The sequence below is a fragment of the Lupinus angustifolius genome, chromosome LG04 (assembly GCF_001865875.1).
Source record: "Lupinus angustifolius cultivar Tanjil chromosome LG04, LupAngTanjil_v1.0, whole genome shotgun sequence".
NCBI lineage: Eukaryota > Viridiplantae > Streptophyta > Magnoliopsida > Fabales > Fabaceae > Lupinus > Lupinus angustifolius.
The window spans coordinates 24,901,104-24,914,405 of NC_032012.1; the positions used below are offsets into that span (position 1 = coordinate 24,901,104).

The following is a 13,302-nucleotide window of genomic DNA, read 5'->3' on the forward strand; positions in this document are numbered from 1 at the left end:
AAATAATGTATCAGTCTTAATGTTTTTAATTTCAAAGCAAAAACACATTTCCCTACCCCACTTTGTTAGCATTGACAAGGAGCAATAGCAGATTTCTTCATAGATGAAGCAAAACACTCCTTCCACTCTTCCTTGTATCTTTTCAGATTTCAAACAACTCATCTCTTTTTTAATCTTCTTTTCCTCTCATCCTACCCTCGTCCTTCATCCAATTCATAAAACACCCATGGATCCACCATAGAAAAAGATCATTATTGATTATGCATTTGATTCATTCATTTTGACGCATTTGAAAGATGTCCCGTGAAGCAGGGCGAACAAACCAGTTTGTGGTTTGAAGGCAAAATCACCGAACCCGGTAAGTATGGTTCATACAATTAAAAGAAGACAAGTCCATGGGGAGCTTGGAATCAAAGGCACGCTTCTGTTGTTGCGTTGGAAAAAGAATTTGAAGTTATTGTGATGGTTTCTCATGAAATTATCCACCATTGATTGCATTCCCTCCACTTTCCCATTCCCATCCCACTATTCTTCAAATCTACTATATCTATAAATCATCACCTTTTCATGTTGCTTCTCTAGCTGCTCCATTACTTGAGAATACTAATACTAATTTCATTTTTTTTATAACTAAGGATATCTCCTCTTACACTATAAAGAACTAATCACATTTGAAGGTTTATAGTTGTCCCCTTCCAACAAGTGTCGCTCTTAAGAATAATATTTGATCACATTTGGTCAGTAGACTAATACTAATCAAATGAAACCTTAAACATTTAGCATTACTTGTTGATGGCGTTCATGCATGAATGAATATATAATAACAATGACATGCTTCAAAACAAATTGTGCAACAGATATTTACAAACAACAAAATAATAATGCAAATCAGTTATAAAATATCTCAAATTTATATTGCTCACACACATAAAGATAGAAATAAAAAGTTGCAGACACTGCTTTGCACTTGCATGAACAAAATACTTAAACGAAATGTATAATCATCGAGCTAGAATCTGTGAAGATTGGTGGGGAAGATCCACCGAAATTTGGGGCTCAACCACCTGCAATAAGCCAGTAGCCAACCTTCTTGTCAAGTCTTCCACTTGTACCGTCACCACATCCCTCCTCATTCCAATGTCGGCAGCATACCTACTGGCACAGTAGACTCCAACAGCTGTTGCTGCCATTCCATAAATGTTAGTGGTTACGAAACGCAGTGGTGTGGATAGAACAGCAGCAAGAGGTCCACCGATAATGGATACTGCTTGGCCACTCTGCCCGATTGTTCCCTGATCAAGAACCAAGAGCCCAGTTTTGCAATAGATAGCAAAGTCTTCACAATTGTTCTTGAAAATATTATAGCATCCAAAGCCATTTTCAAGCAGATAGTTTGCCCGATGGACTACAATATCATCATGGTCAGCGATGGCAAGAGTACATGTACCACCACGGGCTTTTGCAAGAAAGAGGGCAGGGGAGACAGCATACTCAAACCGATACAGGACACCACCAGCTAGGAAGCAGTTCAGGCATGAGGAGAAAACCCCATTCTCATCTTGGGTTGTTGTGCAAGTTGGACAAATTTCTCGAGATCTGGCCGGTCCTGAACTAATGAGGAGAAGATCTAGTGCAGTACCAGTTCCTACTTCTTGCCCACGTCTAGTGAAGTGAATGACTTTGTCATCACCAACATAAATGCCTGTTATTTATTGAGACACATGTTAAAAGATTCTGTGCTGACACAGATGACAACAATTCATAGAGCAGGCATAAATTAATCTCAATCTTTCTGTGAAGTTTATGATAATCATATGATCCTGAGTACCCAAGCAAATGAAAAGTTTAAAAAATAATAAAGTGGGAACTAGATTCTAAGGCAAACTAAAGCAAAGGAACAATATGAGGGAACGTGAGAGCTGGAAAGCATGGAAATAAGGCTAATATTAGTTAATGCATGACCTACAAAAAAAATCATCCAGAAATCTTCATCTAGAGATTTTTAGTAACACCAGGTTCAAAAAAATCCTCTTACATAGGTTCTCTTTAGCCCAAATGGCTGAAAAGCCGGCTGAAGGCTGAAAAATAGCTGAAGGTGGAAAAGCCCAAGGCTGAATAGTACATACACTGTATGAACATCTTACATCCGGTGTACCTAAAAGTCGCTCCTTCCATTGGTATAACCATAGCTCTGTCTACATCTAAAACCTTAGACTTAATCAATTATCCACCATCTTATGCTTTTCAACTTTTTCGCGATTTCAACAACAAAATGAATAGTTCTGCCCATTATTTAATGCCATTACATATCGTGCAAACCCATTACTTAATCCTGAAATTTAGTGCAACATACTGTCATAAAACTTCAAAAAGAGAAAAATGATGACCGAACCACCCTGATTCACAGGACATTGTCCATTTCACCGTTTGTATGGATAAGAAGAAAGAAAATAAAGGAGGATATAAGTTTTGCCATGTGGAATAGAGAGAATTTGAAGATTTGTATTATTCACTTCTTTTTCAGCCAAACAAGAGAAAGTTTCAAACTTCCAAAATTTTATTATCTCCATGTTTTTTCGAGCTAAACTTAAACTTAGAGACGAGGACATCTTTCAATAACCAATAACAAAGATCATATAATACAGAAAATTGCAAAGGCATCAGAACAATGTTTTTTTTTGAATTATTTCTCTGAAATATGCTTTCCTTTTTATCCTCAAGAGTAATATAATAAATATATCCACAGCAAAAGCACAGACAGACAAATATATTGCTTTCTCACTTTTATTCTGTTTCCTATGTTCAAATTTACTACTAAATTGAAATCTCCAATTAGGGCCAAGTTCCATAATTTGAAAGTTTAACTTCTGCCATTGATCAGACCTACTACTAAGTTATCGGTACATTGATCGAACACGCAAAATGCTCTATCATAAATCATATTTTATCGAAAAATGCGAAAAACAGAAAATAGAAAAGGTATGGAGGAAGAGAAGATAGGAACCATGATGAGCATAGATATAGGCAGTTCTCCAAGAGTAGATATGATCCCCTGCTTTCAGGCTTTCTTTTTTTACTCTGCATCCATCATTTCATTATAATTCATCAAAATTAAAAAACAACAACATCATCAAAATCAGATACAGATCTTTTTGGTAATACTAAGGGTATCCTCTCACCCTATCGGCAATGAACTAATCAAGTGTCGCTCCGATAAATCGAATAAATGTAGAAATGAAGGAAGAAAAATAGGAACATACCTGTTGGATAGCAACCCCATCTCTGTGCTCCTCGGCCTTTGATGATTCCTCTACCTCTTCTTTGTTAACGCTAAAGGGAATCAATATACTCTTCCTATCAAATGACGCTTCTGCCCTTCTAAGGATACCTTCACCTTTAAGGAATCAAATGTGAAAGCGCCACATCCAATCTCAAACTATATTATAAAAAAATAATATTCATTTAAGGGCTTAAATTCTCGACTTAGACTCATTTATTTGATGTTAACAAATGTTTGAAAAACTAAGTCAAACAATTCTCAAATTATGAAGATATTACTTTTTTAGGAAAAAAATATTTTTCATACCTTAAAGAATATATTTAGGCACTTATTAACAATCCATATAATAAATTATAACTAAAATAATTTTGATCAAATAGGAAACAAGTAGGAAATTAATGTTTGATGGATTGGATTACCTACATTTTATAAAAGAGGAAAAAATATATATACTGACAATATAAAAGTTTCATATATTATCAACTATGAACTGTCATTTTATCATCCATTATATGATGTCCTTTTATGTATTTTCAAATCAATTTTAGTAAATATTAACTTCAAATTTATATTTGAATTTATATTTTAAATTACATTGGTTTCACGTCCTTATAAATAGGCCTTTTGTTCTAGGTAAAATTTTGCTGTGAGTAGTTGAGGTAGTATATAATAAATTATGTTTTTATTAATAAATTAAAGAGTAAATATCAATTTTAGTCCTCATGTTTTTTGACTTCATCCTTCAAATCTTGAAAAACTCAAAATGATTCACAAAAATTTTAAATATGGGTCAAATTAGTCATTTTTAGCATGTTTGAAAACAGTTGATATGGATTAATTTGACTCATTCAAAAAATTTTGGGACTATTTTAGGTTTTTCAAATTTTGAGAGATCAAATTAGTAAAGTCGAAAAATGAGGGAATAAAATGAGTAATTACTCTAAATTAAATTTATGCGATTAATCCATGAGTAAAAGTTCCTCACCTCTCTTATCTCCTTGTCTCTTACAATACAATAGTATGGGTATATTGATTTATTGTTTTGGTTTATTTCATGACATATTTATTTTCTGGTAAGAACTACAAAGTTAATATGAACATTAGCATATATCATAGCTTGTCCTTAATAGTTTGACATTGAGTTTGAAAATTCTCATTTCAAGTAATAGTTTTATGTTACATCTCAACTTCCTTAGGGCAAATTTCAAACTAATTGTAAGATTTGCAAATACATAAAAGCACACCATCATATCAATGTATCCCATTAATACTCCTCACATAATTTATATTGATGCAATTAACATGATAAGAAGATGAAATTTCCATTAAAGAATTATATGCATACATTTGCATAGTACATTTATATATGCTATTGCACATGTATGTATCTAATTATTTGAGTATATATATATTAGCAAAAGAATTAGTTGTAACTAGAAGCTTAAGTTGATGGAAACAAAAAACAATTCAGAAAAATGAAAATGCATTTAACATGGGAATCTTATCTAAGCTCCAAGAACTTCTTGAGCTTGTTTTATCTTCTTCCCTTTACCTTTCACATTCCTTCCAACTGCACTCACTTTGTCTTCTACTTCAGTTTGGTTTTCAATCTTAGCAAAGATTGGTTTAGGTTGAGCCATGACCTGGCCACCCTTAAGCCCGCCCCACTCGGTGTCTCTCTACAATGCAAAACAATTCAAATCAGAAAGCAGAAAAAATAGTTCGGAATCATGAACTCATCAAGGATATGTTTAAGTTTGTGTACACACACATGCATGTGCATGTTAGAGATAAGACAAATACCCAGGTTGTTGCATCAAATTGGTCCCTGGAATAGCCTAGCTGTTCATACATTCTCCAACTCAAGCTTGGTGTAACAGGGAATAGTGCAATCGCGATAATTCTCACCGTCTCTAATATAATTACAAGGTCCTGCATCAGAGAAAATGTGAAAATCTTGGATAGGCATTGTTTGCTCATCATCAAAAGTAACAAAATTAATGACACATTTGATATAGCTTATTAAACTCGGTCCAACGTCAGGTAGAGTTTAAGCGTCCATGAACCTTAATTGTTCTAATGATGTACTCTTGGTACTTCTTCCCTATGTTAATCAATATGAATGGCTTCCTAGAATAGGTTTGAGCAAATTACCTTAGCAGCTGCTTCAGAAGCAGTACCCCCTTGCTTAAAGAGAGACCATGGTGCATGCTCATCCATATACAAATTACCAGCATTACCAATCTCCATAACAGTCTCACAAGCCGATGACAAGGAGAGATTCTCATAGTGAATCCGGGCTTTATCAACCTAGAAGTGTAAACATTAGTCAACCTTTTTGTCACATGCAACACACGTATGAGCAAAGGTGAAAAAATTGGCCTTAAAAATAAAGCTGGTAAGTATGGGTTGAGAATTCAGAACATAAACTGAGGGCCGCTGTATCTGTTTCGAAATATGAGATAAAAACAAATTTTCTATTGTTGGAAACAATGAATGATTTCAAATTTGATTGGTTTATATCAAAAAATCTCACATGAAAACATTTTCTGTCCTGCACAAGGTAAGCAACAACAAGCGAAAAAATGTGCTGGAAAGGGTTTCTCTAGTTTTAAATTTTTTATTGAATTAACAGGTAGCATAAATGCGCAATGTCAAACTGCCACAAAAATGTCTTGCTTTAAATTTAATATACATATATAATAGAAAAAGTAGACTTTCTAGAAATTTTACCAGCTTCTCTACATTGTCCTTGAGTTCATTTCCTTCTGCAGCCGTAGTGGAATCCACCACCAAGGTTGATTGGCAGTTCTTTTTCAAAAGTCCTAGCGTACGATTAAGAAGATTTCCTACCATAATAGTGAAGGAAATGCATATCGCACTTAGCATGAGTATCATAATAATTTTAAAAGAAAAAAAAAAAAACTTAAAAGCAATATGCTGTTACCAAATATTGTCATAAAAAACAATGCTAAAAGTACCAATTGTATTGGCAAGATGTGCATTCACAATATTGATGAAGCGTTCCTCTGAATAGTCCCCGTCATTGCCAAATTCCACTTCTCTGAGGAAGAAGTATCTAACTGCATCTGTCCCAAATTTTTGTACCAAATCGTTTGGTTCAAGAGTATTCCCTAGTGACTTGCCCATCTTCATGCCATCCTAACATTTTCAAAATAAAAAACATTGCTGCATGAAATACAATTTAATATAAGAAACAAATTCATAAAACATTGATCTGTTACAAACTGCTTTCACCTTTTTGTCTTCTTTCTGAGACCCATATTTTATTGAAGAAATGATTGCAAGTTCAATTTGCATTGAATTGAACCATTCAACTAAACTATCCACTTTAAAGTCAATTTACTTATATACTCTTGTTTTTTTCCAGAAAACCATTTGAAGCATCACATTACTTCGAAGCTTTGTTTTGTCGAAGTATTTGGTTATGTTCTGAAGTGAGGTATTACACACTTTGGGCTACTACTCCTTTTATTATTGTTATTATTATATCATCAACAAAGACGACAAAAGTGTCGTAACTATTAAAAGACAAAAAAAAGGAGGAAAACATAATTCCTGGCCATGGCTTTGACAGCTTTCACAATTACCATCTCTTCTACAGAGTACAAGGAAATTAATACATGGTGCATCTTTGGTACATAATGTTTTTGCTTATTTTGGGTTTATAACATTTTTTTATAAACTAAGCTTGTTATAAAAAAACATAAACAAAGAAAAAGAAGCAAAACTTCACCTCTTCAAAATGTTGGGTTGGTGTATTTTCACTTTACAATCTCACAGATAATAATCGTAGATAAATATAAACACAATCTAGACTGAACACATTCGTACCAGCTACCTCAAGAAGAAACACAAAATAGTCAGCAAGTTCAATTACTTACCTTTGTTAAGAATCCATGGCCAAATACCATGTTCGGTAGGCTTAGTCCAGCAGACATTAGCATAGCTGGCCAATAAACAGCATGGAAGCGTAGAATATCCTACAGGGTAACAAATGATTAAAGAAAACAAAAGGTATGATGAAACAATGAAACATTGGCACTTCTGAAAATGACAATGGGAAAACATCCACACAGATTGTAATATAAAATGAAATTATTCCTGGTAAATCAAAATCACCGATCACTGGCCAAAATTAAAATGGAATTGTGACATCCTTCGACCTTTACAAATTAACAGCGATAGACGGGATTGCAAATGTCCCACTTAAAAGAAATGAGCTATACTTATATATGTAAAAGAAGATTAAATCAAGAAGAAAAAAATGAGAAGCACACCTTACCAATCAAGTGCAATGCAGCTGGCCAACCTGAAGAAACAGCACCTTGTAAACCCGGCTGTTCCTGGTCATCAGATAATGCTGATATATAGCTGCACATATCAACAAAGAAAAGAAAGAGCATTCAGTAGAAATTTAGTAAGGTAAGATATAGCAGAAGTCGGTTTTTTTATTATTATCACCTTTCTGTATAAATAGTTGTGCATGATTTTATCTCTACGGCATTTAAGTAATATAATTTGCAGATTAAAAAAACTGACGGTCATGGTAATGTAGCCAGGGTCATAAATATTATAGAATAGAGCAGAGAACTTAAAGCAGTATAAGGTATAAAATAAAAAATCATACCCCAGTAAAGCATCAAACCATACATATATAGTCTGAGTCTTGTCATTAGGAATAGGGATGCCCCAATCAACTGATGCTCGAGAAATGGAGAAGTCCCTCAGGCCACTTTTAATCCAGCTTTGAACCTTGAAGAATATAGAAGAAATAATTTTAATGCATTATCTACTATTAAAGAAAATTCTTTTTTGTTTTCCCAAAAGAGAAAATATGCAATTCATTAGATGCCAATTTTCTTCTATAAGCACCTTCACATTTATATTCTACAAAAAAATTCAAGCTTAAGTTTAACTTTCGTACAATGTAAATTTCTTCTGTAAGCACCTTGGTATTTATATCAAATTCAGGTATAATTGACAAATCAAATATTTGAGTTAGTTACCCAAAAAAAAAAGAGAGTTTAAGTTCTATAAGGTATATATAAAAGACACAAGTTTGCAGAGAGAGTCAAATCAATTTGAAAAAAGCACTTCAACCAACTAATAAACTTCTATATCCGATAAGATTTATTACCAAAAAATCATGTTACCGTGTGTTTAGTTCGAGGGTAGTGGAGGGAATGGAATTTGCTGCAATCAAATCTATAACTGCATGAAATCTCAACCTTTGAAAATACTTTTTCAGTTTTGAAATTAAAGGAAGACATGGTTCAAAGTTCAAAACTTCAAACAATACCAGCTGTTGAATTCATTAACTGCAGTGACCAAAGCTTACTTTGACTGCAGCAAACCCCAATCCAGGAATGTAGGGGAGGGACTTAAATAAAAAGTCATGTCTGAGTGTTGAAGATTATAGTAAAAGTTTATTAGAAGTGGTGATAATATTAGGATTCTTGCTGTTTAAGGTATCTTTTTATGTTAGGAGTGTTATTTGGCAGGGATTGTCGTGCACTCAAATTCCAAGACTTTAAAAAGTAAAATTAGTTCAAGTACGTCATAACTGTTCTACTTTATCTATGTCAATCTTAGTATATGTGTTTCCATTCTGAATCTTCTCTCAAAGTCCTGACGGTAAACATAGTTAAATAAGCTCTTAAAATAAAACTTTACAAGGTCAGCATGAGGTGCAGTACGCGAGAGAGAGAGAAGAAAGACTGGCGGAAATTATATATAATGACCAAAACTGTAATAGGAATTCCACATTGCCTTACCTCATTTAAACGATAAGATGGTTGCACGAAATTGGGATTTTTATTCAAAGTTTCTTCCAATGACTTCTGATATTTTGATAGTGCAAAGAAGTAATTATCTTCTTTCCTTGAAACACATGGCTTTAGGTGCACGGGACATTTATTGTTATCAAGCAGTTCCTTCTCATCCTGCAACAAATAGCCATACATTCTTAAAGGAAAGAGTGAAACAAAGATGATAAGCCGAAAGTATGACAACAATCTCAATCAAAGTTTCTATCTTCAAAGAAAGTTCACTGTTTTACTATTAAAGGATAGTGACTAAAAATATTGCTTGCAGATGCTCTGATCAAACCCTTCAAAATGAAGAACTCGTATAAACTAAACGGGAAATATTGCTAGCTCAAACCATCACCTTGTATTCCTCACAATTGACACAATAAAGTCCCTCATAGTCAGCTCGGTATATGTCACCATTGGCAAGCACTCTTAAATAAAATTCCTTCACAATTGCTTCATGCTTGCTATCGGTTGTTCTAATGAATTTGTCATAAGAAATATCTAACTGCAATCAGAAGCAATAACAAAAGAATATCACAGAAAATATTAAAATAAGTATACATCAACATTAATGTTCGACAATTTATAATTTTACATTAAATAATTATAATAATAACAAGATGAAATTACACCAACTTCTCTTGAGTTTTGGCTTAAATACACCTAGCAGCCCTCTTGTTTCAAAAGTTACACTCTCCTCCCTTGGAGAAGGTTAGTGTAATTTCCAGAACAAGAGAAATACCAAGTATAATTAAGTCAAACCTTAAGAGATCTAAGTGTAATTTCCATTGTTAACTTTCAATAAAAAAATAAGATTAAATTACATCTTTCCAGAGGGTCCTATAAGCTTGTGAAATGAGATTGCAATGATCATGAGGGTTTGAACCCTGAGCCATTGCAGCAGTTGCAATTTTCTCTCCATGCTCATCAGTGCCAGTTATAAATATAACTTTCTTTCCCAACAGCCTCTGTAAAAAAAAATCAACTCAAACGATATAAAAAATCTCACAAAAATGTAATAGAAGAACATCTCCAATCTCCAATAATTTATGATTGAATTCAAATTCCAAACTCGACCCATTTCTCTAAATCCACCAAAGTTTCAAACTTGGCAATAAAATCGAAAACGGTAGTACCTGAAATCGAGCAATTGCATCAGCGGCGATGGTGGTGTAAGCGCTACCCATATGGGGAGGGGCATTAACGTAATAAAGAGGTGTTGTGAGGACAAAAGGTTGGTCATTGTTATTGTTGGTAGCGCAGGTGCAGAAGAAAGCAACTCCTCGAGAAGGGTTTTGAGAAAAACGCAATTGGGGTTTGAGTTTGAGGTGAGAGATTCTTGAATGGAGAGAAAACAGAGAAGGATTGAGAAGAGAGAGAGTGTTCTGTATGGAACAGTTTATTCTGATTGCCATGTTATCTCAGGTTTCAACTCTTTCAGTGGTGAATGCTCAATTTTGTAGTGGATGATGTACTACCACTCAACTTCTGCCATTTCATCAAGGTCATTTGTGTTTTTTTAATATAAAAAGAAACAAAAAAAATGATATATACTTTGAGTTTTACAAAACTATCAACCCTATTACTTCTATACAAATTGTTACTAGAAAAGTGCCATGTGTTATGTACAAAATGAGACTACTTTATTGTGGTATAACAAGAGGATTTGTAAACTAAAATATTGAGGATTGACATTACCTCAATGTGTCTTTTTCCACCATTTTTTGGGGTCAAATTACAAAGCCAATATTTTTAGTGTGATGAAATAATTTTAGTGGTTTTTATATATGTGGAATGTGATGAAAAACCATGATAAATGTGATTAAAATGAAGTTAAAAGCAATCTCTATTTTTTCCATTTTTCCAAGAGTGGTGACATATGAATATGGGGAAGATGATTTTTATCAAGTTTGAGGATTTATTTAACCCAAATTAATAATTGGGTAGTTCCTACTTAATTTAAGGCGAGATATCTATTAACAATATAATAAAAAAAACTCTCTCATGCCACATGTCATTTTCTCCTTCTCTCATGCCACATGTTACTTTCTCATTCCCTCATGTCACATGTCACTTTCTCCTTCCCTCATGCCACATGTCACTTTCTCCTTCCCTCATGTCACATGTCACTTTTTCCTTCCCTCATGACACATGTCACTTTCTTCTTCCCTCATGTCACATGTCACTTTCTCCTTACATTTCTTCCTTCATGTCATATGTCACCTCCTCCTCACATATTTTTTCTTCATACTTTTTATATATTTTATATGCTAATAATAATTTAATATTAATTAGTGATTGATTCATGTCGCTACCCCACTAAACACTAAAATTGAGTGTTTACAACATCTATGTTTTGTTATGTTAAAAAGTAATAGCCATTGAACATTAGATGAAATTGAAATCATTTTTCCATTCAAATTATTTCTTTACATTAATTTATCTATATAATTTAATTTTACCATTAATCTAAGAATAATTGTACTTTTTCACCTCATCAAAGTTTTTTGACATTTTTCGCACTGAATTTTAATATTACAGTTCAGATTCTTTGAATTTTAATTTTTCTCTATTAACAACATAATAAAAAAAACTAATGTGGATGTATGAGTAATATGTGCGTTTTAACTATGCGAATACATGGGTAACATGTGTTTTTTTAGTAATACGAATGTACTGGTAACATGTGTGTTTTTAGCCATGCGAATGCACGGGTCACATGTATTTAATTACTATCATTATATTATTTAATTAAAAGATAACAATGGTATATATATTCATGAAAAATATATGTATTTTAATTAGGAATATAACAAATCAATTATTAGACTCTTTTTATTATTTTGATTAAATTTATCAGAAAAAATATCTGTCATATCCTAACTTAGTGTGTTTTAATTTATGAGTTATTTTCATACAATGATTATTAGCTAAAACATAATCAAATAAATAACATTTAATTATACAATATTTGAATGCTAAAAATATATTCAAATATTTATACACAATGAACATTAATCTAAAATAAAACATAAGCATTTAAGAGATATGCTAAAAAATCCTTATGACTTTAATATGCTAAAAAATCTTTATGACTTTATATGATACTTATAAACGTAATCACAAAAAATATGATGCAAAAATAACTCCTTATATTTATAATTTTATATAGAGAATATAGAGGTGAGATATTATCCAATATAATTTGAAGTTTGTTTATTGAGTTATTTAAGAATCAAATATTTTCTATAATCACACTTTCAACAAATAAATGTTTAACAAACACATTTATAATTGTTAATATTCTACATATATATATATACTCAAAAAATCAATGTTAATATTGCACTTATATGAATGAATGGGAAATATAATGTTTCAATACATGATTTATTGATATTATAAAATATATGTATATTATATTTGCATTATGCATAAATAAAGAAGCGACCCGTGCAAGTGCACAGGTACCCTGCTAGTTTTAAAATTAGTTTAAGACTCGAGTAAATTTGCCTCAGGAATAAATGAGTTAAACTAAAACCAAATATGACTTTATACATTTGGTTCTTGAACTAACAATTTAATAAAATTGAGGTTACAAGTTGAGTTAAACTTATAAAAAAAAAAATTGCACCAATTTCAAGTCAAAATTTGAAACAAAATAATCATTATCGTGATCCAAATCAATTAAACTTGAATTATTTTTAAATTCATGGTGAATTAGATAACGATCTATTTTCATTAGTTTACTAATCACACTCTTCCTCCATATCCAATTTTAATAGCACAATTTCTATTATTTTTTGGAAACTTTTAAAAAACATGTAAGGAAAATTAAGTTACAAAGAGTGACAACATAGTTAGAGGATAAGAGGATGATCAATTTGGATATAATTTTATTTCATTCTCATATATTTGATTCATTTAATTACATTTTACATTTTGTGCATCTTCATAAAAGTTGAACCAAACAATAAAAGTTCATAAAAATTTCTCTATTTACCTTCAATCCCATTTTAAATATTCTTGTAACGATAATTTATACCTTCAATCATTTTTCAAAAGCTTTATATAATATTACTCTTTCTAATCAGGTTTAAATTTGGGGATGAGTAATTAGTCTAAATGCCCTTTCAATCAATGAATTTTGTGTTCAACAACATGATATTGCCTCCAAGCGAAGCA

General features: G+C 32.2%; 2 protein-coding genes across 2 annotated transcripts; both read right to left on the minus strand.

Moving 5' to 3' along the window:
• Positions 877–3,422, minus strand: LOC109346497. The gene is made up of 3 exons (XM_019586080.1): positions 3,261–3,422; positions 3,005–3,078; positions 877–1,702 (listed from the first exon to the last, which is right to left on the minus strand). The coding sequence occupies exons 1-3, from the start codon at positions 3,278–3,280 to the stop codon at positions 1,002–1,004; spliced, it is 795 nt and encodes a 264-aa protein (XP_019441625.1). The 5' UTR covers positions 3,281–3,422; the 3' UTR covers positions 877–1,001.
• LOC109346496 (methionine--tRNA ligase, chloroplastic/mitochondrial) lies at positions 4,530–10,595 on the minus strand. Its single transcript, XM_019586078.1, has 12 exons — positions 10,254–10,595; positions 9,942–10,085; positions 9,473–9,622; positions 9,079–9,246; positions 7,932–8,056; positions 7,582–7,675; positions 7,186–7,284; positions 6,262–6,442; positions 6,014–6,129; positions 5,435–5,590; positions 5,084–5,212; positions 4,530–4,959 (listed from the first exon to the last, which is right to left on the minus strand). The coding sequence occupies exons 1-12, from the start codon at positions 10,530–10,532 to the stop codon at positions 4,786–4,788; spliced, it is 1,815 nt and encodes a 604-aa protein (XP_019441623.1). The 5' UTR covers positions 10,533–10,595; the 3' UTR covers positions 4,530–4,785.

Coding starts and splice junctions, on each gene's coding strand:
- LOC109346497 (XM_019586080.1), bottom strand. CDS start 3,280: ATGGGGTTGCTATCCAACAG. Junction 3,079..3,260: donor ATGGGGTTGCTATCCAACAG/GTATGTTCCTAT, acceptor TGATGGATGCAG/AGTAAAAAAAGAAAGCCTGA. Junction 1,703..3,004: donor CTATATCTATGCTCATCATG/GTTCCTATCTTC, acceptor AATAAATAACAG/GCATTTATGTTGGTGATGAC.
- LOC109346496 (XM_019586078.1), bottom strand. CDS start 10,532: ATGGCAATCAGAATAAACTGTTCCATACAGAACACTCTCTCTCTTCTC. Junction 8,057..9,078: donor CATCTTATCGTTTAAATGAG/GTAAGGCAATGT, acceptor ATATTCTTCAAG/GTTCAAAGCTGGATTAAAAG. Junction 5,591..6,013: donor AGGACAATGTAGAGAAGCTG/GTAAAATTTCTA, acceptor TTACACTTCTAG/GTTGATAAAGCCCGGATTCA.